This window comes from Ambystoma mexicanum, chromosome 8 (genome assembly GCF_040938575.1).
Source record: "Ambystoma mexicanum isolate Mex_15411 chromosome 8, UKY_AmexF1_1, whole genome shotgun sequence".
Taxonomy (NCBI): Eukaryota; Metazoa; Chordata; class Amphibia; order Caudata; family Ambystomatidae; genus Ambystoma; species Ambystoma mexicanum.
The window spans coordinates 1,024,358,410-1,024,383,340 of record NC_090929.1 but is presented as its reverse complement, the minus strand read 5'-3'; the positions used below and the strand labels follow the sequence as shown (position 1 = coordinate 1,024,383,340).

The 24,931-nt window shown below is 48.4% G+C and overlaps 1 protein-coding gene across 2 annotated transcripts in view; it reads right to left on the bottom strand.

Annotated features, from left to right (window-relative positions):
- The window catches only part of KAT6B (lysine acetyltransferase 6B), a 1,467,124-nt gene that overhangs the window by 813,421 nt on the left and 628,772 nt on the right, over window positions 1-24,931 (bottom strand). For both annotated transcript variants that reach the window (XM_069610967.1, XM_069610966.1), the window contains exons 6-7: window positions 12,835-12,967; window positions 11,605-11,660 (exon numbers count right to left, since the gene is read on the bottom strand). In XM_069610967.1, the coding sequence (XP_069467068.1) occupies window positions 11,605-11,660; window positions 12,835-12,967 (189 nt within the window). The remainder of the gene's footprint in view (window positions 1-11,604; window positions 11,661-12,834; window positions 12,968-24,931) is intronic.

Here is a 24,931-nt window from a genome sequence, read left to right as displayed (position 1 = left end):
GTTTTCATGTCTGACGCCACTCAGTACTACGTTTGGTGATGTCCTTGGTTCGGTCCTTTGTTCTTGTGTTGTGCCAACTATCAGATTGTCCTGTTTTGGGCTATAATTGTTGAGATACTGATTTCTGTTGTTGCATTGGCACTTATGTTTGTCATTAAGCATTTGCATCATGGTCGTCATCATTAATGCCTTGTTCGCTCTGTCACTACAAGCAATGTCAAACCATATCGCTTGCCAAAGACTGATGTTTCTGCTTGCACATCCAGTCTTGATTCAATTTTAGTAATGAAGGATTCACAGAACATTTGCTTTGTGTGAATCATAGCTAATAAAGTTGCTTGGTCTTTTATTGATTCGCTAATTGCCTCATACAATTTTAGAAATTGAATTAATGCATGTGTTGAAGCTGCCATACGAATGTTTTTTAGCTCAAGCATCAACGTTGGAATTGTTTCACGTTCTATTTCAGGGGGCGGCAAGCGTCAGCATTTGTCTTTCTCCCCCTATTGTTGCAAATTCATAGCTGCTGGATTTCGAGGATGTGATAGGGGATTGTCCAAATCCTCAGAATCTTGTATGGGGTTTTGTTCTACTTTTAGTTTAGGTGTTAGTAGTCTAGACGTGTCTGTGGCCAGTTGTGGCAAGGGGGTTGATGTAAGTGTTGCTTCTGGAGTGCTCATTTCTTTGGTAGTATAGGGCTCAAATATTGCATTCTGTTTTTCAATATTAGTCATCAAATCCTTGATTTCGGTTACGTCCAGTGAAAGGGGTGCCATGCGTCTTATGTTTTCAGAGAATTGGCAATCACATATTCAGATGTTGTTTAGAGTGTTGATCGTAGTTCGATTGCCAGTTGCGCTTCGCCAACTCTGCTTTTATCTTCCGGGTCATTGTAGATGTTTCAGGGGAATATTCGAGATTTTTGCGGTGTTATTTTACTGTTGCAATGCCTTTCATTTAATGTATCAAAGGTCTCTCGCTTGAACCGGGAGAGTTTAAGTGTAATTTCTTTGCTGGCTACAGATTATCACCCACTTCTGGGTCGTTGTCTTCATTCTTCTCGCCTGTTATTGATAAGGGGGCAGACATAATTTGCCTTTCTCCAGTTTTAGGTTCTGCATATGAGGCGCTGTTATGAGAAGTCACTTTCACATTCATCAGCTGAGCGGAGCAGTCATTGATTTGGTTCATCGTATCAGCTGCTTGCACAAGTTTCCCTGACATTGTTTTTCCAGTATTTAAAACATCATCCATATCTACTGTTACCAAATTCGTAGATAGTTGCACCAAAAAAGCGTGGACGCCACATCCTTTATGTATTGTCAAACTGATTATGAAAGTGCCTGGGTATTTCCCATAATATGGTGCTTACCTTGATTGAAAGCACATGCAGTTTTGTCTTGTATGCAGAATGCAGTCAAGTAGGTGGAGGAAGTGCTTAGAATCATGGCATCCTGATTGCATTGCTCGAACCTTCCAGACTAGGAGGAAGCCAATTAAAAGTTGCCCTGGAGCATTACCTGGTTGCATGTTTCAAGTACAATTACTTGAAACTAAATAAAGCAACAAAATAAAATGTAAAATAATGTATTCTATTTCAATCTGTAGACATTGTACTGGTGCTTTCATTTCGTTACAATTTTGCAATGTTATCACTCAGCTAGGTAATTAAAGAACCGATTCAGACTATATACATTTGTTTAGTATATTTTAGTGTTTTAAAACTGAATAGCACAGGCATTTTGACTGCTTTACTTGTTCAATAAAGTGGGTTTGAAGAGTTGAAGACTTCTCAGCATTTATATGCTGCCAAGAGCTACAAAAAGACATGGAAGGCGATTGGGTCTTCTTGGCTTTCGGGTCAGTGAAAAAAATAAATAGCTAGGTCTCCACATTTTTAGGAGCCAGAGTGGTCTTCACAAAACAAGTTTAATTGTAAGGGATAGGGGTTTAAACTGCACTGAGGAATTTTGCTCCGAGGATAATCAGGTGATTTTGCGCCTCAGAGCATGGGAACACTTCGTACGGTATCAAAGAAGCCCATAGATGTGTAAGGAACAAGTTACTTACCTGTAACTGTTGTTCTCCAGCATGGGTCTGGCATGGATTCACATGCTCATGAATATTCCCCGTCGTCAGGCTGGGAATCCTCGGTAAAGAAAAAACCAGTATCAGTTTCGTTTCTGATCTGTCTTTCGTAGTAATAACCAATCACTGGTCTCTGCGTCATACTGACCACAGCCAATGACTGCCCTCTACCTAAGCACCGCCTCTGGCAGCCATCTTCAGATTTGGAAGCACGTGAAGTGGCAGTATGACCAAGTGAAGAGCCGCAGAGGGGTAGGCGGGAGGGTTCGCATGTGAATCCATGCCAGACCCATGCTGGAGAACAACAGTTACAGGTAAGTAACTTGTTCCTTCTCCAGCATGGGGTCTGGCATGGATTCACATGCTCATGAATAAAGAATACATAGCAGTACACACATGCACAACCACGGGAGGTGGCAAAGGCTCAACATTAAGCATCACATAAACTCAACATTAAGCATCTTACCTCCTCACCAGGCTCACCTCAGGCGAACAGGTTGCGCAGCACTGCTTGGCCGACCCTGGACTCCTCCCTGGAATCCCGGTCGACGCAGTAGAATTTCGTGAAGGTGTGCGTCGACCTCCACGTAGCAGCCCTGCATATGTCCAGCAGGGGCACACCAGATAGGAACGCCGTGGTAGCTGCGATCGCTCTGGTGGAATGGGCTCTCGGACGGCCAGGCAGCGGTCGGTTTGCCAACCGATGACAGTACATGATACAGCCGGAGAGCCATCTGGAAATGGAAGCCTTCGAGAGAGCCTTCCCCTGATTGACAGGTCCAAAGTTCACAAAGAGTTGTGACGTCTTCCGAAAACACTTCGTGCGGTCTACGTAGAACTTCAGCGCTCTAGCCACATCCAGCGAGTGCAAAGTCCTCTCAGCCGGCGACGAAGGCGACGGGAAGAACACAGGCAACACCAAGGGTTCGTTGAGATGGAAGTCCGACGGCACCTTGGGCATGAAGGAGGGGTGCGTCCTGAGCACTACCCTCATGTCGTGGAAAGTCAAGTACGGGGCCTTGCAGGAAAGGGCCTGGACCTCTCCCACTCGTCGTGCGGAGGTGATGGCCACAAGAAAAGATGTTTTCCACGATAGAAACTTCAACGGGGCCGAGTGCAGAGGCTCGAACGGAGGTGCCATGAGCTTGGTCAGCACCACGTTGAGCTCCCACGCCGGGGCCGGGGCCTTCACCGGCGGGAACGATCTGAACAGTCCCTTCATGAACTCTTTCACCAGACGATGAGACCACAAGGACGTCCGCCCCGTGGTTCTGGTGTATCGGGAGATCGCAGCAAGATGAATCTTGATGGACGCGTGTGCCAGACCAGCTTTGGCCAGCGTCAGCAGGTACGGCAGTACTTGGGGAGCCGTAATCCGTAGAGGGTTAATCTTCTGTGCGTGGCACCAGACAGAGAACCTCTTCCATTTGTGTCCGTAGCATTTAAGAGTCGAGGACGCCCTGGCCTTTGCAAGAACCTCTCTGCAATCGGCCGGTATGTCGTATCCTCCAAACTCTAGCGCTGCAGGAGCCAGGCCTGCAAGTTCAGCGACTTCGGGTCGTGGTGGAGGATGGCGCCTCCTTCCCTGGAGAGTAGATCCGCGTCCGCCGGCAGCTTGATCGGAGGGGACGCTGACAAGTCCAGAAGGTCCGGGAACCATATCTGCCTCGGCCACGCAGGTGCGACGAGGATCATCCTGCATCGTGACCTCTTGAGCTGGTTGATGAGCCGGATTAGCAGAGGCAAGGGAGGGAACGCGTAGAGGAACAGGCCCTCCCAGGGGAACGAGAAAGCATCGCCCATGCTCCTGTTCTGGGGAAACCTGCTGGCGAACCTCCGGCACTTGGTGTTCGTTGCGGTCGCGAACAGGTCGATCTGGGGTGTGCCCCACCGTCGGAAGAGGCGATCCACCAGATCCTGCCGTAGTTCCCACTCGTGGCACGAGCGCAGCTCCCTGCTGAGTGAGTCGGCGATGGTGTTTTTTATCCCTGCCAGATGAAACGGCACCAGAAAAATCCCTTGGGCGACGGCCCAATGCCACAGGTCCTGCGCCTCCTTGGACAGCGCTGGGGACCTGGTTCCGCCCTGTTTCCTGATGTAAAACATGGTGGTGGTGTTGTCGGTGAAGATCCTCACCACCTTGCCCTTGAGGGACGGAAGGAAGGACCTGAGGGCCCAAAACACTGCACGGAGCTCCAGGATGTTGATATGCAGGGACTTCTCCGTCGGGAGCCAGAGTCCCCTTGCGTGCAGATTTTCGGTGTGCGCTCCCCACCCTTCCAGGGAGGCATCCGTGGTCACAGTCTCCTGGTGGGCTGGGGTCTGGAAGTCCATGCCCGCCGTCAGATGCGCGCGGGTGCCCCACCACCGTATCGCTCGTCGGAAACTCTCGTCGAGCTTGATCCTTTCCTCGAAGCTGCCCGTCGTCTGGATCCAGCGCGCATCCAGGAATTCTTGCAACGGGCGCATCCGGAGCCTGCACATGGGAATGAGGTAGATGCAGGAAGACATCATCCCGAGGAGGGACTTGATGGACCTCACCTTGGCCGCGTCGGCCACCAACATCCGTTGCACCTTGCCCAAGATGGTCCTGGTCCTCTCCTCCGACGGGGAGGCCAGAAGGGACACTGTGTCGAGCCTCGCTCCCAGAAACAGTGCGACTTGCGCGGGCACCAGGTGGGATTTGGCGTAGTTCACGGAGAATCCCAGGTCTGTGAGGAGTTGGACGGTCCTTGCCGTGTGGACCACGGCGAGCTCCCTCGTCTTGGCGCGGATGAGCCAGTCGTCCAGGTAGGGTAGACGTGAATCCCCTCGCGGCGCAGCTGCGCCGCCACCGGTGCGAGGCACTTGGTGAATACCCTGGGTGCCGACCGTAGTCCGAAGGGAAGGGCTTTGAACTGGTAATGACGCCCTTGGACCACGAATCTGAGGAATTTTCGGTGCCCCTTTAGGATGGGAATGTGGAAGTAGGCATCCTCCAAATCCAACGACGATAGGAAGTCTCCTTCCTCCAGCTGACCCAGGACGTGCTGGAGGGTGACCATCCGGAACTTCTGCGCCTTGATGAACTTGTTCAGACGTCGCAGGTCTAGGATGGGGCGCCATCCTCCCGTCTTCTTCTTCACGAGGAAGTATCGCGAGTAGACTCCGGAGCCCCGAAGCCTCTTTGGGACGAGTTCGATGGCGCCCTTTCTGAGCATCGCCTTTACCTCCAGGAGAAGTTGAGGGACGTGAAGTTCTTTCCTGGCCACGGGGGGGACGCGCGGGCACCTTCTTTGAAACTCGAGCGCGTGGCCCCGGGCCAGGGCGTCCAGCACCCAACGGTCGGTGGAGATGGACTCCCACACGCTGACGAAGCCCGCCAGCCGGCCTCCCACCGGGGTGCTTCGGTGGGGGCCCGACCCCACGGCCGGTTCAATCCTGCTTGGACGCGGCCTTGCCGCCTTGACCTCCTTGGCGACGACGGCGGGGTCCGCTAGACTTGCCTCGTCCTCTGTAGGCCTCTTGCGACGACGAGCGGGCCGCTTGACGGTAGGAAGCGAAACCGCCGCCGGAACCTTTGGAGGCGCCCTTGCCTCCGCCGCTCCGAAAGGGCGTTCGTCGTTGCTGCAGGACTCCAAGGGCCCTGGCCGTCTCAGTATCCGCCTTGATGGCCTGAAGGGAATCGTCCACTGTCTTCCCAAACAGGTTGTTCCCGTCGAAGGGCATGTCCAGGACTCTGGTCTGGACGTCCTGCCGAAAGTCTGTAGCTTTGAGCCATCCACGACGTCGAAGGCAAACGCCGTTGCCCAGCTGGCGGAACCCAGTGTCGGCGATGTCCGTCGCCACGGTGATGGCGTGGTCCGACGCCACCTCACCTTCCTGCAGGATCTCAAGGGCCTCCGCCCTCTTGTCGTCCGGCAGAAAATCCAGCAGGGGAGCTATCTTGTACCAGAGCTCCCTGTCGTAGCGGGCCACGATAGCCAAGGCGTTGGCCGCTTTAATCGTCGTCGCTGCCGACGAGATGACTCTACGTCCCATAGCATCCAATTTCTTTCCCTCGCCGTCCGGCAGGGAAGTTGATGTGGAGGCCGCACCCCCCCCCCGCTTTCTTCCTGGCTGCCGCGGAGACGACGGAGTCCGGGGTAGGCTGCGCCCGGAGGCATAGGGGGGGCCGTGTCCGGGACCCGGTACTTTTTCTCGTACCGGTCTCTTCTAGCTGGCGTCGTGGAAGGGTTCTTGAGGAGGGAAAGGCCCTCATCCCAAATGTCGTCCAACAGAGGCACTGCGAGGACCGTCTTCCTCTTGGCCTCGCGCCGCTGATAAAGGAAGCCTTCCTTTTTCTTCTCCTCAGGGCAGAGTTGGAAAAGCTCGGAAGCCCTGGAGATCATGGAGTGGAAAGATCCGATCTCGTCGGGCGGAGAAGCCCTGGTGGGAGGCGACGACGGAAAATCCTCGTCGTATGCCTCGTCGTCCGTACCCGTCGCTGCCGTGTCAGTCCCCGTATCATCCCCTCGGGTGGACGGGGAGGAGGGCTGGACGGGGCGCGACGGTTGAAAAGGAGGTGGTGGATGGATCCTTCTTTTCTTGGTAGGGGGAACACCAGAAGGTCCCGGTTCTGGATCCCCCGACGGGAGAGGTTCCTCCGTCGGTAACGGTAGCCTCGTCCTTATCTCGGAGCATAAGGACTGTATGGCCAACAAAATGGCCGCCGAGTTGTCTTGCGGCGCTGGCAGAGGGGAATCCGACGGGCGAGCAGGGGCCCCGTCAGTATCCTCGACGATGTCGTCGTCGTCACCTGCGTCGGGGTCCATTCCGGCGGGCTGGCCTTCTTCCACTCCTAGGCCGTGGCTTAAGACCTCGATCAGCTCCTCTTCTGAGGTTGAGGCCGAATCTACGACGACGCCCTGCCCCCCCCTTCTTCCCCACGGAGGGTTTCACGGGGGTCCTATCGATGGGCACAAAGGAAGACTCCCTCCGCGGAGGCAGGGAGATTCTGGGCCCTGAGGTCGCCACCACTGGTGTAGCCACCACAGGCTGAGCCAGGGCCGCCGCGACCGTTTCGATAGAGGGCTTGGTCGGATGGATCAAGCCCTTCACCACCTTAGGTGCGCTCACCGCCTTATCCTTGAGGGAGGGGGCACTGCCACGCTCCTCCTCTGCCTTAGAGCTTGACCGAGGCCTCTCCAGGAGCTTCGCCGGGTGCTCGGCCTTCCTCTTACCCGACCCAGAGCGTTGGCTCGTGGTTGATGGTGCCGGGGAGGGTGCGCCCTGCCTGGCGCCCGTAGAGCCCGACCGTTCGGCGCTCCCGGTGCCAGCGGACTCGCGGTGCTTGGCCTTATGTTGGGCCCCCGTCGCCGGGGCGCCCTCAAAGGTCTTAGAAGACCGCTCGGATTTCTTCTTCTTCTCGCCAGACGGGCTCTTACCCTCCAGCCAGTTGGCGAGACGTTGATGGCGGTCCTTCATGGTCCGTTCCGACATGTTGCCGCAAAACGCACAGTCCTTCTCCACGTGCGTCTTGTCCTCATGAAGGCAGTAAAGGCAGAAAGAGTGTTCGTCCTCCTTGAAGACGTTCTGCAGCTGGCATCCAGGGCAGACCCTGAACAGCTTTCCGGGCGTCGAGCTTCCCTTCTCCTGGGCCATCTCCGAGACCGGGCCTGAGAAGCTTCTGGAGTCCTCCGAAGCGTAGCTCGACGAAATCTTCACCCTTGAGGGGCACAGATGAATCCGACACGGGTCCCCGTTGATCGGATGTAGGATCGGTGGAGCTTGAGGCTCTTTTGACCGAAAGAATCGAAGTTTTTTTTTTGTGAAAAAGCGCGAAAAAAGCACTAACGCTCGAGAGCAATAGCACGAGGATCCCAACACATGAACGTGCGGTAAAAATCTGAAGATGGCTGCCAGAGGCGGTGCTTAGGTAGAGGGCAGTCATTGGCTGTGGTCAGTATGACGCAGAGACCAGTGATTGGTTATTACTACGAAAGACAGATCAGAAACGAAACTGATACTGGTTTTTTCTTTACCGAGGATTCCCAGCCTGACGACGGGGAATATTCATGAGCATGTGAATCCATGCCAGACCCCATGCTGGAGAACCAGAGGTTATCTTGGAAAAGAGGTCAGTACCCAAACCAGTCCAATGCAGCCTATTCAAGCATTGGACCATTGTTGGGGCCCGGAAAAATACCTGACAAGCTAACTGAAGGGGACTGGGCAATAAAGATGTAGCAGGACTCTCCAAGTTGAAGCACGCTGGGTTAAATTATGTATGTCACTTACAGGGCAATGATATGGCATGAGGCAAAGGAGATAGCTGCAAAGGACAGATGGAACAGTGAGCACCAGTAATAATAAAATCCGTAGTCCAACTCCAGTTAGGCCCGGAGATTCCCCCAGCAGGACTGAAGACTTTGCCATTGCTTGACTTTCAAGGAGCAGTCTGCCTTAAAAGTACCAGCAGCTCCATTTCCAGACAAAGTGGATCAAAACAGCTCTCTTGTGCATCCAAATACTTGTGGTTATACACAAATGACTTTGCAGTGTAGGCAGTCAAATGGCAGCTACTTCAGAGTAGCATCAGACATTGACCAAGAGTTGAGAGCAGGCTTTTTTGCCACAACAGGCTAGTACGACATGTTCATGTTTTACTTCACTGTGTGGATGTGCTACCTAAGTGAACTGTTGATGAGCAAGATACTAAAGAGGGTTTTCTGGACGGAAGATAACAAGGCCGCCAGCGACGAATGAACCTCTCCTTGTCCTTTGAAAGTCAGGCTGCAAATATCCCAATACATTGCATGGACCAGTGAGACAAACCATGGTAGTGTCAGTCTTTTGCTAAATCGGCAAGGACCGGGAACCCCGACTTCATTTCTCAGTAGAAACAGTGTCAACAGAATAAAAAACTGCTTCCATCAAGAAGGAATGTTTGCTTATGGCCTGAGCCTTGCAGTAAAAACCACCAGACATCTGCAATACAAAGATTGTAATGCACAACTATGACAGTCCCTCTCAGCTGGTGTCTGTTGGGAAGACAGAGCCTAGCCACCAGGGGAGCATTGGCGTCTTAAATGCACAAACATGGTGGTGAAATAAAGTCAAAGCTGGAAGCACTCCAATGCCAAGCAGACACAGGAGTTCATCATCACCAAAAGGTATTACTTGCATAAATGGGTGAGTGCAGGGACCTGTTCAGTCATATCTACATTTATCTGGGGTGCGTTTGTGAAGAAAAGAACATTATGGGGTGGTTCAGGCAGGGCAGTCCAGGGAGCGATTATTAAGTGGTGTAGTAATGACTTGGAGATGCTTGGATGGAGCAAGGAACCCCTTTAGCTGTATAAAGGGATTAGTAATTATGAGACGTGGTGCAGCTGGAACAGACACCCACAAACAAAGGTGAGGCATGACATTTCTCTTTGGCTTGAAATTGAAGGAATACAGACATATGTGATAAGTAAGAAACGTACAAGCAACTCCTAGGCGTTGTATTGTGGGGAAGTATACTTATTTGCATGAACGATTGTCAGAGTTGAGTCACTGGGGGCACACAAATACAGATAAGTGCCAGTGATGTTTCACTATGGGTGGCGAATACAATAAAATGAACAGTTAAAACATACCTCTAATTGCACAGTTCACAGTCATAGTGCTAGTTAACAGAACAGTTACATCTATTTAATCATTTAGATATGATATGCACGTTATAAAACCACATCTCGCATGAAATGACACCAGATGCCAATCAGATTCACACTCAGTAATAACCCTTTAAATGTACATCCAATCAAAGCAATGCAGAGTTCAAGCCTTCTGCTGCTTTGCCCAATACCTTATCCCAGATGTTACATTGGCCCTTAACATCATCAGCACCACAGGGATTGGGAAGGGTGAATGCAGCGTCACAGATCTGCATAAGCAGTCATATCAGAAAGACCCCTTCTTGTACAGCTGCCCCTGGTGAACGATGGGGAAAAAAGAATCCAAGCCCACTTTAGATTATCCGGGACTTGCCCTAGCAGAAACGTTGGACTCGCACCTCATGCCTTTAAAAAGCTGCCTCCACTGCGCATGTCATTACTGACAGCCAAGTATAACACTAGAACCACCATTCCGCAAACATTTAAAAATAAACATGTCTTGCAAACAAAGCATTTCCATTCCAGATCAACACATAGAAGGGGACAGATCAAGCTGGCTGAGGTCAGAGCAGGATGAACTTGTCATGGAAAAGCAATGGAGCAAACGGGAGAACGGAGAGTGGCAATGTGGATGACTCTAGAACGGTAAGCACAGACAGCACATTCAGGCCCGGCAATACTACCGGAAAGAGTAAGGGGAAAATGAAAGGGGCTACTCATGCGATACTACAAAAGCCATAAGCAATGTTATGAAGGCATGGTTTGGGGGGCTTGGGGAGGAGAGTCCTACAGCCACTACAGATGCAAAGTAACAAAAACAAAGTTGAGAGGTATTAGTTGGAAAAGGTACATTTATTTGGAGGTTTAGTTAGCATTAGAGAAAAGGTCAAAGTGTCTTTGCTTCCACACGAAGGTGAAGTAGGAGCAAAAGAAAAAAGCTAAGTCCTAACGTGACGAAAGAGCTTGACTTTTTTTTCCTTTTTTGACGGGTCGCAGATTTGTTTGGGCTTTGGCCTTTGCTTACCATCATCCTGATCAGGTTTAATCCTTCCGTCTGCCAAGCTCCCCTTCCCTGGAGAGGGAGACCCCTTCAGAAGGGTCACTTTACACTTTAATCTGCCTAGCATCCTGTGCTTTTTAAGAAACGTTGTTCGCTTGAAGTGAGCGATGGCTTTAAATGTACGGCCTCTTGCCATGGCCGCCCACCCAGAGGCTGAAGGGCGAGCCATTAACCTACTTCTAATATCTTTTTTTCCAAAGAAAAGGGCGTGAGAATTTGAGGAGGAAGATAATTCTGTTGTGCGGCGCAAACGCTTCGGCGGTGCATAGCTCGGGTGTCCCTTTTGTCGAGACTGTCCCTGAGTGGTATAAATATGAGAAAGTCCATCAAAGAGTCCCTTCAGCTGGCTGTTACCAGGCAAGCTGCTGAAGGAGGGTGCGCTCGACGGGCTGGATGAACTTTGAGGGGAGGTGGAGGTACTGGATTTTTGAGAAGAGGGGCTCTGATCAGGCAGAGGGTTAGGGGATGGCAGAGGAAGCTGAGGGGAGACTAGCTTTTGGATGGTGCCAGGAGTCAACACATTAGATATGAGCGACTCATTCTGTGAGACCTCTTTCCTCTGTCGGTAGTGGCTGGAGAAGTCTACGATTTCACCACGAAATCTGCGACCATCGGGTGATGGAGTGAAAAACTTAGTCAGGCCGTCAATAAGCCCTTTGGTTTTCTTGTTAGCTTTAAGTGTAGCGGTAGGTAGGTAGGAGGAGGAGGAGGAGATGGTTTTGGGGGTGGCGCCAGGCCGGGTAGGGTCTGTAACAGCCAAGCTGCTGCTTGCGTCCTTCACAGATGCAGCATGACCAGATGAAGGTGTGGTACAGACTTTAATCTTTTGACTCCTACCAGGTGACCCTCTTCCTGTGAACGCATTCATGGATCCTTCATCACTGGTCACAGACCTATGCAGGGAAACAACAGGTTGGGAGAATAAAAAAAGTAACAAAATCGTTAGAAGCACAAAACCATTAAAAACAAATGCATAAGCAGCCACGATACACACAGGTATAAAGTACTACCAAAGTCTTCTGAAATCAATGTATTAGTGAGGACAGTGCTATAAATATGTATTCGTTACGATCACCCTCTTTGTTTGCTAAGCAACAGAGTCCCCATGGTAACCAGCAGAAATACACAGAAAACTGACGCTTGAGCTGAACAGCACCGAGGCGTGTGACATATCATTGGGGTGTTTAACATCCAGAGCCATGTTCTGAATAGAAGTACAGGGTCTGTACAAGGATTGAGTCCTGCTAACCCTTGAAGCACAGCAGCTTAATTGCAGACAGGGCAAGGCATCCGTACACATTTTAAACAAGGGAAGCAGAGCAAGAGGCTGTATAGTGAATGGACATTCCACACAAATCACCTGTGGGCTAAGGTCTCGAACCTCAGTAGAGGCATGCATGTGGACCTATTTAGCGAATAAAGATATATGGGAAAAGAATAAACCATTTCAAAACCAAGGTGGACATCTGAATAATCTAAAGATCTGCCATGAGTTTGATACATACCTCCTACTTTACCAGTGCTGTGAATAGCTCTAACCATCCATTTCAAGCCTCACCTATATAGCCCCGGTACTCAAATAGCAAGGGATCCTCGTAGCTCTAACCATGCACCTAACTTTACCAACATCTCTGAAAATCTAACTCGATCCTTACCTACAGAATTCACTACTATTCCAGTGCTGCGACCTGCAAACTACTGCATGTATCGTTTGTTCACTACTGAACACACACAAACTGCATTACCACTCCACAGAAGACATCTGCTAAAGAAGCTAAAACGAGGACCCTGCAGGAACCGCAGTTTCCAGTACTAAATGCCTACACATGCACCACAGACTTGAAACCCCACCCACCTGAAAAACAGTTTTTGCATGCATCAACCCCAGACCCCAAAGACGAACAGTCCCTAACCCCTCCAAAGCGGAGCACCAAAGAGCACCGCCAAACAGCATGCCTGAAGCAGCAATAACATTCACAAAGCACATAAGCAAATAAACAAATAAATGTTGCTTTTTGGGGGGATGGCAGGGGGAGACGAAAAAAAGAAAAAAAAACTAGAACCTACAACATTCGTTGCTTTACTTTATTTTTCGGCCGTCCCAGAGGTTTTGCATAACGTCGTTTTATCTGGGCTGCTTTCTCATGAAGTAACTGTCTTCCCTTTTTCTTTGGTCTGCAGACCTGACAAATCCAGATGCCTGTGAGGAAGACAAGGAAATGAATATCTGTACGAAAAACTAGACCTACATGCCATTAAAACTAAATGAACAACCAACCACGATTCAGATGTCGGATTCTACTGGTGAAAGTTTTAACTGTACAACCAATTACAGAGCCATGGGAAAAGAAAGTCACATTATTTCATGATACTTGGAATCAGGGCTGGAATATAACGGTTGATAGATTGTTTCCATGTATGCTGGTCATGTGTATTGAGCGTTCAACTAAAAGTCTGGGGCAACACTGGGGGTCAATCACAACACACATCATTCAACTTGTACATGAAACCACTTTGGTATAGGATATGATAGTTTATTTATAACACGCTTAATACCCAGAGGTTTCTAAGAGCAGACCCGGGATCGAACCTCTGTTGCTCTGTGTCGTCTTGCTTCCAAGGCGAGCACGTTGCCCCTGAGCTATCCTCCCGAGAGGATAAGCACAGGGTTTACATCAATATTTATATGAATGACGGGGTGGGTAAGTAGTCATGCAGTAGGACATGATTCCAGGAGCTCCCGACGATGTGGAACGATCCTGAGCGGTAACGGAGGCTACAGTGTGTGTTTGTGCACATGAACAAGTAACCAGGCAAATAAAGGGGTCATGCATAGATGTGAGCAAGCTGAAAGCTGAAGACGGAGTAATTGTGGAATACGAGCCGGAGTAATTGTGGAATACGAGCCGGAGGATTGCGGTCCGACAAGAGGAGAAGCACAATGGTAGCTGCCGTGAGACACAGAACTGAGTCACTGGCGGATGGCAGCGAGCTGACTGGAACCTGTAATTGTGTCAGCGGCGAGATTGGATCTAGCCTGGCCGGTGATAGAAGTACAAACAAATAAAGTATAGGAGTCAGGAGGACACATGCTACGTTGTATGCGACAGCCGTGACACTGCCCGAGAACTCAGCGCATGGCGAGTGGCAAGAGCCCTACACTTGCGAGGAGCACTGGGGATTTAACGGCAGTGTAAGTGACTATGGAGGGACGCTTAAAGTATATGCCGCATGAAAATTAAGCAGCGCCGACAGAGGTTGGTGCGCCGAAGGACTCCTCGGACGCGTGGGGAGAGGTAGCAGTGCCCGTAATAGTAATAGTGCAGGCCCACACGGACGCAGGTCCCGAACATCGGGTGAACATTGGGAGCAGGAGGCAGAAACAAGCTGGTGCAGACTGTTGGAGGCGGACTGCAAGACAAATGAGTACGGCACGACTACCGGAACACACGGCATAAAGAGACAAGCAAGCCTACATCGAAGCGAAAACGTCCCTGAAGCGTGAGCAAGGCAAACTCTGAAGGGCAATAACACGTGCACTTGCAGTCTAATTGAGGACTAGATACAGGCAGTAGTAGCCTGATACTTCTAAGCCGTCCGAAAATATGAACTCTAGGAAACAATGGAGAGGTACGAATAAAGAACCGCCACCCGGGTATGGCACGGAGTCGTGAGACATCTAAAGCAGTCTAGCCAGGCGCTGGAGCAGGAGGGCACACCTTAACGCACGCTAAGTGGAATATAGTCTCATCCAGGCGAAACTTAAGGACACAATACTACATTATCAAGGGTGGAAGCCGGTAACCTCCAAGTACAAAGGAGGTCACTGGGAAGTGAATGGGAAGCCACACTGATGGGGGACTATTGATACAAAGGTGAACACAGACCACAGCGAGCCGGGAGGAGGAGGCCCCCCCACAACTCCAGCGCAAGCGGCCCAGAACAGTGGATGGGCAGGGAAGTTTGGGTGTCAAGCAGGAACCAGCTATACAAAGAAGCAGAGAGGCGCCCGCAGGGGCACCGGCCCTCGCCTAGAAAGCCCGAACTCAGTGCTGGATTAGCATTGAAGCGGGCGGTAACAGGAGTCGGCACGGTTTAGAACAATTTTACCTAACCACAAAAGTTCGACCCCGAATTCCAAGAACTTTTGGGTTCGGTAAAATCACTTCGATTCGTCGGCACTGCAGACGGAGGGCCGGCAAGAGTGCGAGTACGTTGCAGCAGCTACAAATAGATGTGGTGCAATCGCCCATCCATGCAGACAAGGCCCTGAACAGGGTTCCTGCATGGATTGGAAAGGCAACGCACACCAGTATATTCCAAGGACTGACAAGAATCTAGGTTGATTGGGCAGCAAACCTCAAGGCACGCAACAGACTTGCAGTAGCTGGTAGGGGGGCTGATCTGGAGAGGTACCTGAAGTAAGGGAAAGTAGTGCAAAGACGCGCATTCACAATTCAAATACAGGATATAAGGGGAGCGCACTGGCATGTGAAGCCCAAGGACTATGTCACAGGGTGCGTAGAGGAGAATACAGGCCCCTACGAGCCCAGGAGGTCCTGAACGAGGGTGCGGAAGAACAGACTGGCAGTCCCATGGCCACGAGTATGCACACAGAGCATCTGTAGGAGCCCAGAGCAGAAAATACTGGGCACCACAAAATACATACCAAACAGGGTGACTGAAAAGACACCTGCCGTTGCGGCACAGTGACACCAAAAACTGCAGCGAGAGAAGTGCTACATGTCCATCAAAGGAGCATATTGCGGATAACGGGAAGCCGGCAGTGTAACCCTGTATACAAGCAGCAGCCCCCAACTGGCACCTGCTAAGGTGCAGCGGGGTGGAAGCAGGGCAGAGTGGGCCACCCAGCAAAGATCAGACCCCAACGGAAGAGGCACAAGGCAAGTATGGGACTGGAAGGCGACTATCACAACGGCCCGGACCCGATCAGCCATGGCATGCAAGTCTCTCAAGAACAAGGCAAAGCAGCCCACATTAGACACGTTCACTAGACCCATGCAAGCACCCAAAGGCACTCAGCCAACGACCTCTATGCCACAAGGGGAGAAGGCTCAAATGAAAGGAGACCAACAGGTCCTGGATGCCATAGCAGCTTTAAAGATCGCACTGGAATCTAAAATGGATGCGAGCAGCCTAGATGTGAACCTTTTGAGACATGATTTGAGGTCGCTTGCAGAACGTATGGGAGTTCTAGAAAAAGAGGTGGCAGTGAACACAAGTAACTTGAAAGACAATTCCAGAGAAGTAACTATATTGCAGCAACAAGTACGAAACCTCAAAAGTAGAGCGGAAGCAGCAGAAGGGCGAGCCAGACAAAGCAACGTACAAATCATTGTGCTCCCGGAAGGTGAAGGGTCAAACCCAACCAACTTCACATAAAATATGCTGCTACAAGAAATAGGCCCAGGAGCGCTCACAATCAAGGGTTCACAGTGGAAAGAGCACATAGGTCCCTGACGAGGAAGACGCCACCGGGAGCCTCGCCTCATCCCATAATAACCCAGATATTAAACTACAAGGACATGGAAAAGATTCTTGAACACTTCTGCAAAGAGGAAATGATTCAACGATCATCAGCCAACATCAATGCATATCCGGACTAAACCTTCCTGGTGCAAAAGCAGAGGATGGAATTTCACATCAGTCAAGAGGAGGTTACAGGAGGAGAACCTTAAATATATGCTGCTGTACCCGGCCAGACTGAAAATCATACACAAAGGCTGCGCCATCTTCTTCGAGATCCCTGAAGAGGCACATAAGTGGCTGGACAGAGAACTTGCCAACCGGAGCTGATAACCAAATAAGAGGCAGAGGTGACATATCCAGACATACTGCGGAGACACTGAAAAGATACAAAGGAGCACGACCATTGGACTGCAATTAAGCTCAACCGCAACACATAAGAGACACCGGCACTAAATTCTTTGCAGAATGCAGGAGCCAACAGTGAAGTGCCCATACGGGTACGTACTGGGAGGAAAGATCCTACACCTGAGACTAGATTGGTTTATTTTAGGATACTTGCGGTTACGTAGCCTCCTGCTGCACTCTGAGCACCAGGACAAGTATCTGGGGCGAGAGTGAGACGCAGGGATGCCTTAGCACAAGATATTGAGCTTTGCAATTGTTGGGAGGAGGGTGGGACGGGAAGTTGGGGTAGTTCGTGGGGAGTTAGCCTATAGATCCAGACAGTGAAGATCTATTACGTGTGTCAGACTGGTAGAGTATGTTAGCACCTCTATGCGTGATGGGAGAACTTAAAATAGCGTCCTGGAATGTTTGAGGATTTAAATCAAACTCAATAGAATAATGACATACCTGAGACGCCGTCAGGGTCCCACTTTGTCCTGTTTCCATATTACACTACACGATTGAAACACTTTAATTGGAGCGGTAATCAGTAGTAGATTTAAGCTGTGGCTGGGAAGGAGTTGTTTCAGGTGGTTATTAATTGGGTATGTGAAATTCTTCCTTAATTTTGCTGTCAGGAAGCCTTTGTTTCCCCAGGGCAAGATGGAGGCTCAGCTCAGCGTCATTGATTGCCTGTGCCTGGAGGGGAGGTAGTTTGGAATTCTTTAGAAAGTTCTAAACTGCCTTTCATTCTAGATTTCAAAGGAACAGGTCACAGTTTTCTTAGTTCAGCAACTTAGAAGTTAAAACTCTGAAGATAATTATAAATCAGAAGAAGTGCCAATGTGAAAACATAGGAAACCATTAAAGAAGCAAGTGTCAACTTAAGAAGCAACTACAGATGAAGAAAGGCTAAGTGCAAACAACTCAAGTTTATTGATAACTTTTCCATGAATGTTTAGAAGTTAATAGTTTAAGTTTAAATGAACAATTTCAAGCGTGATTTGTTTGGAGGCACGTAACACTTGTAAATAAGGAACATTTAATGTTAAATGCAAATAACTGTCTGCATTCAGCTTATGTGCGCGCGTCATGAAAAGCACTGTTGCGCTCCAGACCGCAGTGTAATAATTAACTAGGCGCACGGTCGAAAGCTGCCGAGTGACATTCATCTTGTGTAAATAGACAGTAGCTACTACTAACATTAGTTTGCTTAGTTCGTGTTAGTATGCAAATCCCTTCTCATCGGCCTCCGCTAGAGGAAAGAACCCACAGACGTGCGTACGTGCCGAGCATCGTACCGCCCATGTAAATATTCAAATCTACGGGCAAACAGCGGTTTCAGTCAAACGACGTGTCGGCGGGGGCAGCGAAGATTATTTCTTTTTTAAAAGTTATTTTAGTGTAACGAAGCTCAGAAATGTCAGCGCGGACTTGCGCAATTGTAGAGGATCAACTCTGAGGCAAGGGAAACCGCACGAACACGTGCTCACGTACAAAATAAACTTGTATTTAAACTGAGTTATCAGCAGAGTCAGAGTTGATGCGCAGAAAATCTCACAGATAAGGACAAAAGGGATCTGAGCGAAGCAGTGCATTTCACAAACTTATCTTCAAAAACACTAGGGAGAGCGGTGCAGTGAATTGAGTTTTACAGAAAAGAACACTGAAAAAGATTAAAAGAAAATCACGCTTATTGTCATTGGTTGTAAATAGAAAAAGGAAAAGTAGCAAACAGAAGATACAAGGAAGATAATAGACTTTCAATTATACAGCAACTACTTTAAAAAAAAGCCTATCAGCACAGAAAGCATAGGCAGCATGTTTTTAAGGGAAGTGTGGGGCAATAGAAGTTAAGGCATAATGTGGGTAAGTGGTAAGTTGATAGTAATTGTTGCGATTACCTTCTAGGTCGTGGGTGTAGAGAAAATCGGCGTTTGTTATTTTTTCCACTTCCCATTTCCCCTTGGGTTTGCCGGTTTGATAATTATGTCTAACAGACTTTTAGGCTGGCAGACTTGGTTGAGGGTGGGGGGTGGACACGTGGGCTATCGTCACTCCTTCAAGAATTTGCAACTGGGCCTGACAGATGCAAAAAAATAAAAAATAAAATAAATAAAAGATATCGCTCCCCTGCTCACCAGAGAAGCAAATCGCCCTAGCAAAATAGTGGGTGGGCACAACCCTAGGCCTGTCGTACTCGGTATATGCCTGAGGGGTCCTGACAAGAGTGGCACTGTCTGTTCCATTCAGGCTCCACAAGACCTTCCAAGATACAGAGGGCAGGATGATCACAATACAGGGACTGAAGGAGCAGAGGGAAATGTGCGTTATTAACACGTATGCACTGAATAAGGACAAGACAGCCTACTTCCGTTCATTATATCCTTGGATCAGCTCATACAAGGATGGTATATTGATATTGGGGGGAGATTTTAACTGCACGTTTAACCCGGCGATTGACGGGTTAGACGATAAATTCATACACCCAGCCCCTTCAGCTAAAGTCTTAAATACACTGTTACATGCATTCAAATTGCCCAATATATGCAGATCCTACACCCGCAGGACATTACACTGCTCCTCAAGATCTATATACTAGGTTGGATTACGTTTTCACAGGGGAAGAGACCCTGGGAGAATTTAAAGGGGCAGAGTACAAAGCACAGGTAATTTCGTGCCACGCCCCCTTAGTGATCGCGTGGCAGAATTTTTTCCCCCTGGGCTAGGATCCCAACATGGAGGCTTAGAGGCGAATCACTTAGAGATGCAGTGTTCTATGAACACCTAAGAGGCAGTGAAAGAATACTTCAAATATAACAGGTAGTGTGGAACCAGCAGGCACATTATGAGAAGCCTTAAAACTAGTGATTGGAAGGACAGCAATAGCTAAAAAAACAAAAAAGGAATGCAAACCACTATACAAAAAGAACTACACAAAGCAGAAACTAAACTGTAAACCATAGAAAGTTCGTCAGGTCTAAAGAAAGAGCCCAAGAGGTTTCTCGCCTGCAGCAGGAATGTGTAGAACACTGGGGTAGGCTAGGCATGCTGAGTTACAAAACATATGGAGAGACAGCATGCGGAAGGCGATAAGCCCGGACGCCTGCTGGCCTTGCTATAAAAGAGTGAAACTAAGCAGGAAATGATACAAACGGTGGGGATGGGGAAATGTGTGAGACGCAGGAAGGCATAAATAAATGTGTTATGATTACTACATGATTACTACAGGGAGTTATATGCAGAGACCTTGGGATGCCAGATGTCTGAGCTAGAGGAGGCACTCTCACAGACAGATCTCCCAAAGCTGGGTGCAGAGACAGCTAATAGGTTGGAAGCCCCCATAACTTTAGAATAATTAGAACACACCATAAGGGAGTTGCCGACGGGCAAAGCCCTGGGAGCAGACCGATTCCCCAGTGAATTTTACAAATAATACATGACAGATGTCATGCCCCCATTGCTAGCTATGCTTAATGAGGCGTTAGACATAGATACACTACCCGGGTCACAGAGAGTCTATTATCCCACTATTGAAGCCCAACATGCCGGACACTGACTGCAGGTCGTATAGACCCCTCGCATTGCTTAATCAAGATGGGAAAATCCTCACAGCCCTAATGGCCAACATGCTTAAGCCAGCTATAGCCAAGCTTACACATTTAAACCAACCAGGTTATGTTCCAAGCAGAAATATCACGAGCAACCTTGAGGCTACACCACATTATAGACCACATCCAAGGTAGCACACAACAGTTAGCTCTGGCCTCACTCGATGCAGTTAAGGCATTTGACTGTCAGATGTCCATGGTTGATGGCAGTGTTGAAAAGCTTTGGCATGGGGCCCACAAATATTGAATGGGTATGGCTGCTATATGTTCATGTTAAAGGATATTTGTACTGTGCACCATCACCACCGGAGTGGTCCCCTGGCGTCATCGGTCAACCAACGATACTCCATCCACAAGTGGCAGTGGCCAGCATTCACCGTTTTATCCATCTGCACACGCAGGCTACTGCTTGCAGCACCTCAAAGCATGGCACATGCCAGCGTTTGCAATTACATCCAGGAGCGGCACCTGCCATCATTCATAACTCCATCCGGGCTCGGGCCATGCCAATGTCCACAACTTAGTTTAAGTGTGGCAACTGCTGACATTCATGCAACTCCGTTCAAATATGATAACTGGTAGTGATTATGGAGCGGGTGAGGTTGTTGGATGGAGTTGGCTAGGATTGCTAATTTCTGTCCTCATCGGGTGTCGCTTGTGCATTATATGACCTAGCGTCGCCTCTCATTATAGTAGGAGTTTCCCTTAGTCAGTTCTCGGTGTTGTCCATGTCATCCTAAAATTTGTCATCCTGTTCTTCGAGTTTCCTGTTTCATTGTTTAGTTTTTTTCAATTTGAGTCTGCGAAGTTGAAGAGCCAGGTTTTTAGTCGTTTTCTGAATTGTAGGTGGTCTTTGGTGTTTATTTCTTTCGGGATGTTCCAGGTTTTTGCAGCTAGGTGGGAGAAGGAAGAGCCCCCTAGTTTTTCTTAAGGTATGTTTTTTCTTCCAGGATTATATTGTTGCTTGATTGTAGATTATTTTCTTTTGTAGGAATTCAGCTACCCGTCAGCTGATTGCCCTGTGTGTGATGCACATTGTTTTGAAGGTGATGCAATGTTTGACTGACACCCAATGCAGTATTTTTAGTGCTGGAGTGATGCTGTCTCTTCTAGGTAGTTTGAGGAGTGTGGCTGCTGCATTTTGGATGTGTTGTAATTTTTTCAGGAGGTATTCTGGCATCCCTGTTTGCATAGTCTATTCTTGACATGAGGGCAACGATTGTGAGTGTTTTGTGGGTGAAAGAGAGGAAAGGTAAGATTATTCTTGTTGTGTGAAGGATGAAGACATATTTTTTGATTATTGCATTTATTTGTGGTGCTAAAGGTTAGGGTGTTGTCCATCAGGACTCCCAGATTTTTTACTACATTAGATGGTGTTGGCACGGTTCCCATTTCTGTCGGCCACAGAATGCAGGTGTTGGTCTCTTGGTTTTTGTATACGATCATGATTTCTGTCTTTCCTGGGTTGATTTTCAAGTTGTTGGCGTTCATCCAGTTGAAGACTTCTTTTAGACACTTGATTAGGGTTGAGTGGTCGGCTTGAGTGTCTTTGATTTTGTAGAGGATTTGAGTGTCGTTTTCGTAGTTGTAGCATATAATTTTGTATTTTTTGAAGATTCCGATTACTGCAGTCTGGTAGATGTTGAAGTATAGTGGTGATAGTGAGGACCCCTGTGGTAATCCACAGTCGTTAACTCGTGGGGTAGATTTGCAAGGTTTTATCCATATGGTTTCTGTTCTGTCTGCTAGAAATGATTTAATACAGAGTAGTGCCATGTCCATTATGCCTATGTCTTCCAGTCTTTTGGTTAGGGTGTCATGGCTAACTGGGTAGAAGGGTGCAAAGAAGTCGAGCAGAATCAGAGCTGAGGTTGTGTTTGAGTCTGCGTTTGTTTTTAGGTCATCCCAGATGGATAGTAGTGCCGATTCCGTTCCTCTTGCGGGTCTGAAACAGACTTGTGCTTGGTCTAGCAGGTGGCGTTTTTCTACGTGTTCTTGGGTTAATTTATACATAAATTGCTAGGAGTTTTGCCGGGTAGGGAATGTTTGAAATTGGTTTGTAGATGGAGGTCTTCCACGTCTCCACTTGTGTTTTGTAAAAGCGGTTTGATATATGCTGATTTGAAGGATCTTGGTACAGTTACTGTTGCAAGTGAGAGATTTAGGAGGTTTCTGTAGTATTCTGATGGCGTTCCTTGTGCGAGGATTGATTTGTAGATGTCAGGAGGGCGGGGATTCATGGGTGATCCTGCTTCCTTACTGTGTTTTACCAAAATGCATCTGCTGATCTTTCAGGAAAGCTTTGGAGTTTGTGCTATGGCTCTTCGTTAGGTCCGGTTGGTTGAGTGTTATGGTTGGTCTGTTTTGTATGATTTGACAGATGTCGTTTATTTTGTTCTTAAAATGGTAGTTGCAAAGTTTCTCTGAGGGGGTTGGCGTGTTGTCACAACCAGGTGGGTTTCATTTCTTTAATGATGTTGAACATTTCTTTTTGTTTATTAGTGGCATTGGTGGTTCCATCATCATAATGCCTTCCCATTTTGTATTTCCTTCTTGTACACGCATATTTGTTTCTGGAACAGTATTTTTCTTGCCTTGGATGTATTCTTTCCTCCATTCCAATTCCATCTTCGTGTTTTCCTTTTTCATGATGCTTAGTAGAGGGGTGAACCATTTTGCCATTGCGGTTTTTTTTTTTTAATGGGGAAAATTCTTTTTCCAGGGTGATGTTTCCAATTGTATCAGCAATCCATTTGTGGAGTAGCGCTGATTTCCCGTCTAGGTCAGCCAGCTCTAGTTCTGTAGTTGAGGGTTTGGTCATCTCCAGTTGTTCCATTAGGTTGCTTGCTTTGACGGTTTTCCAGTTTCTTTTTGTGATGGTTGTGAGCTTGCGGGGCTGGATGCAAACTTGAGTTGGTAGTGTGATCACGAATGGTATGATGAGATGGTCGCTCCACAATATTTGTATAGGCGGTGCCGTGGGGATACGTTTTTCCTTGACAAAGATTGCATCGAGGATGTGTCCTGCCAAGTGTGTTGCCCCTTTGACCAAGTGTTGCAGTTTCATGGTTGTCATCTGTCCAATTAGTGAGTTTTGGGAGTTGACGTGTTTTTCTTCAAACCAGATGTTGAAGTCCCCCAGGATTATTAGACGTTCGTGCTTGATGGCTATGTTGGTGATGACTTCTATGAAGTTGTTGACAAAGGTTGCATCATAGGTCCGTGGTCTGTACACCAGAATGAATGTGATGGTAGTTTTTGGATTTGCTGATCGGTATATGACCATGGTTTCGCAGTTGATGATGTTGAGCGGCTTGTCTTTTTATTTTCAGCTGTCCTTAATGCTATTGCGAGGCCTCCTCATTTTTTATTTTTTCTGTTTACCTGAAGGCATTTGAAGTTGGTTGGGAGGCAGCTTTGGAGTGTGATTTTGCAGTCATCCAGCCATGTTTCTGTGATGAATAGGATGTCAATGCCATCGTCACAGAGAAGGTCAAAGATCTCTGTTGAGTATTTTGACATGGATCTTGCGTTTATTAGGTTGCAGTTGAGTGTAAAGGTGTAGTTTGGTTTGTGCTTCATTGTCAGCTTTTTCTTCTGTTGGTGTTAAGGTGTCCTTCCAAGTCGATCTCTAGTTGAGGTGTTGGTACAGGTGCATCTGTCGTCGAAAAGTTCTTCTAGGTTCAGTCTTAGGTTTTTTTTTTCATCAGGTTCTTCAAAATATTGTGGGCGTCAGTGGAAGTTGCCTTTGTTTTGGTGATGTAAGGTGTTATTGCGTCAATTATGTTTTTGTTATTTCTAGCGTTGTCAGTTCTTCTTCTGAGTGGTTGTGTGCTGTTGGGTTGGTTCATTCTGGTTCGTTCTGGTGACCGGTTAATTGCGAGGTATGGAGTTATGTAGACAGACTTTTCTCTTCTCTCTGTGATGTTCGGCTGTCATTCCTATCTTTGTAAATGTATTCTGCAGTTGTGAGTCTTCTGTGGTGTTCAGTTGTGTTTGTTCCTTCTGATCTTTGTCTTTCCTTCCGGCCAGGTTGTTTGCGCAGCATTTTAAGCTTGGGAGTTTTTTTGGTCTTTATTTTTTTTCTGTTGATGCCAAGTTGATTCTTGCTTCGGTCCGGCTGTCTTGTGGTGTAGTACTGGGTGTAGGGAATTGTCTGGTACAAGTTTGGGCTCTGTCTGTTGGTGGTCTTGTCAGCTGATATTGCTGGCTGGTTCAGTCACTGTCTCGAGTGAGGTAGGGGAGCTTTGTTAGGGTAACATCATTGGGGTATATAGCGAACTGATGGCGCGGGTCAGGACTGGCACACCAATCTCAGAACAGTGGCAGTTAAACATAGGCACAAGACAGGGCTGTCCATGGTGCCCAATGCTTTTCATTCTAGCATTGGAACCATTAGCAGTGCATCTCCGAAAGGAATATTGAGATGCAGGAATAGCTACGCCAGGGGGCTGGAACCGGATTTCCCTATACGCAGACAACATGCTCCTGTACCTACAACATCTGGAAATCAACTTACAGTATATTCTAGATGTGTGAGCGCTATGCGGACCTATCGGGTAAACAATCAATGCGCAGAAGTCGTGCTTGTTCCCCCTAGCGGGTTACAGAGGGAAACCCGTGAACACGTTGCCGGCGCAACCGATTAAGTGGGAGGTGAACACATCCAGATACTTGGG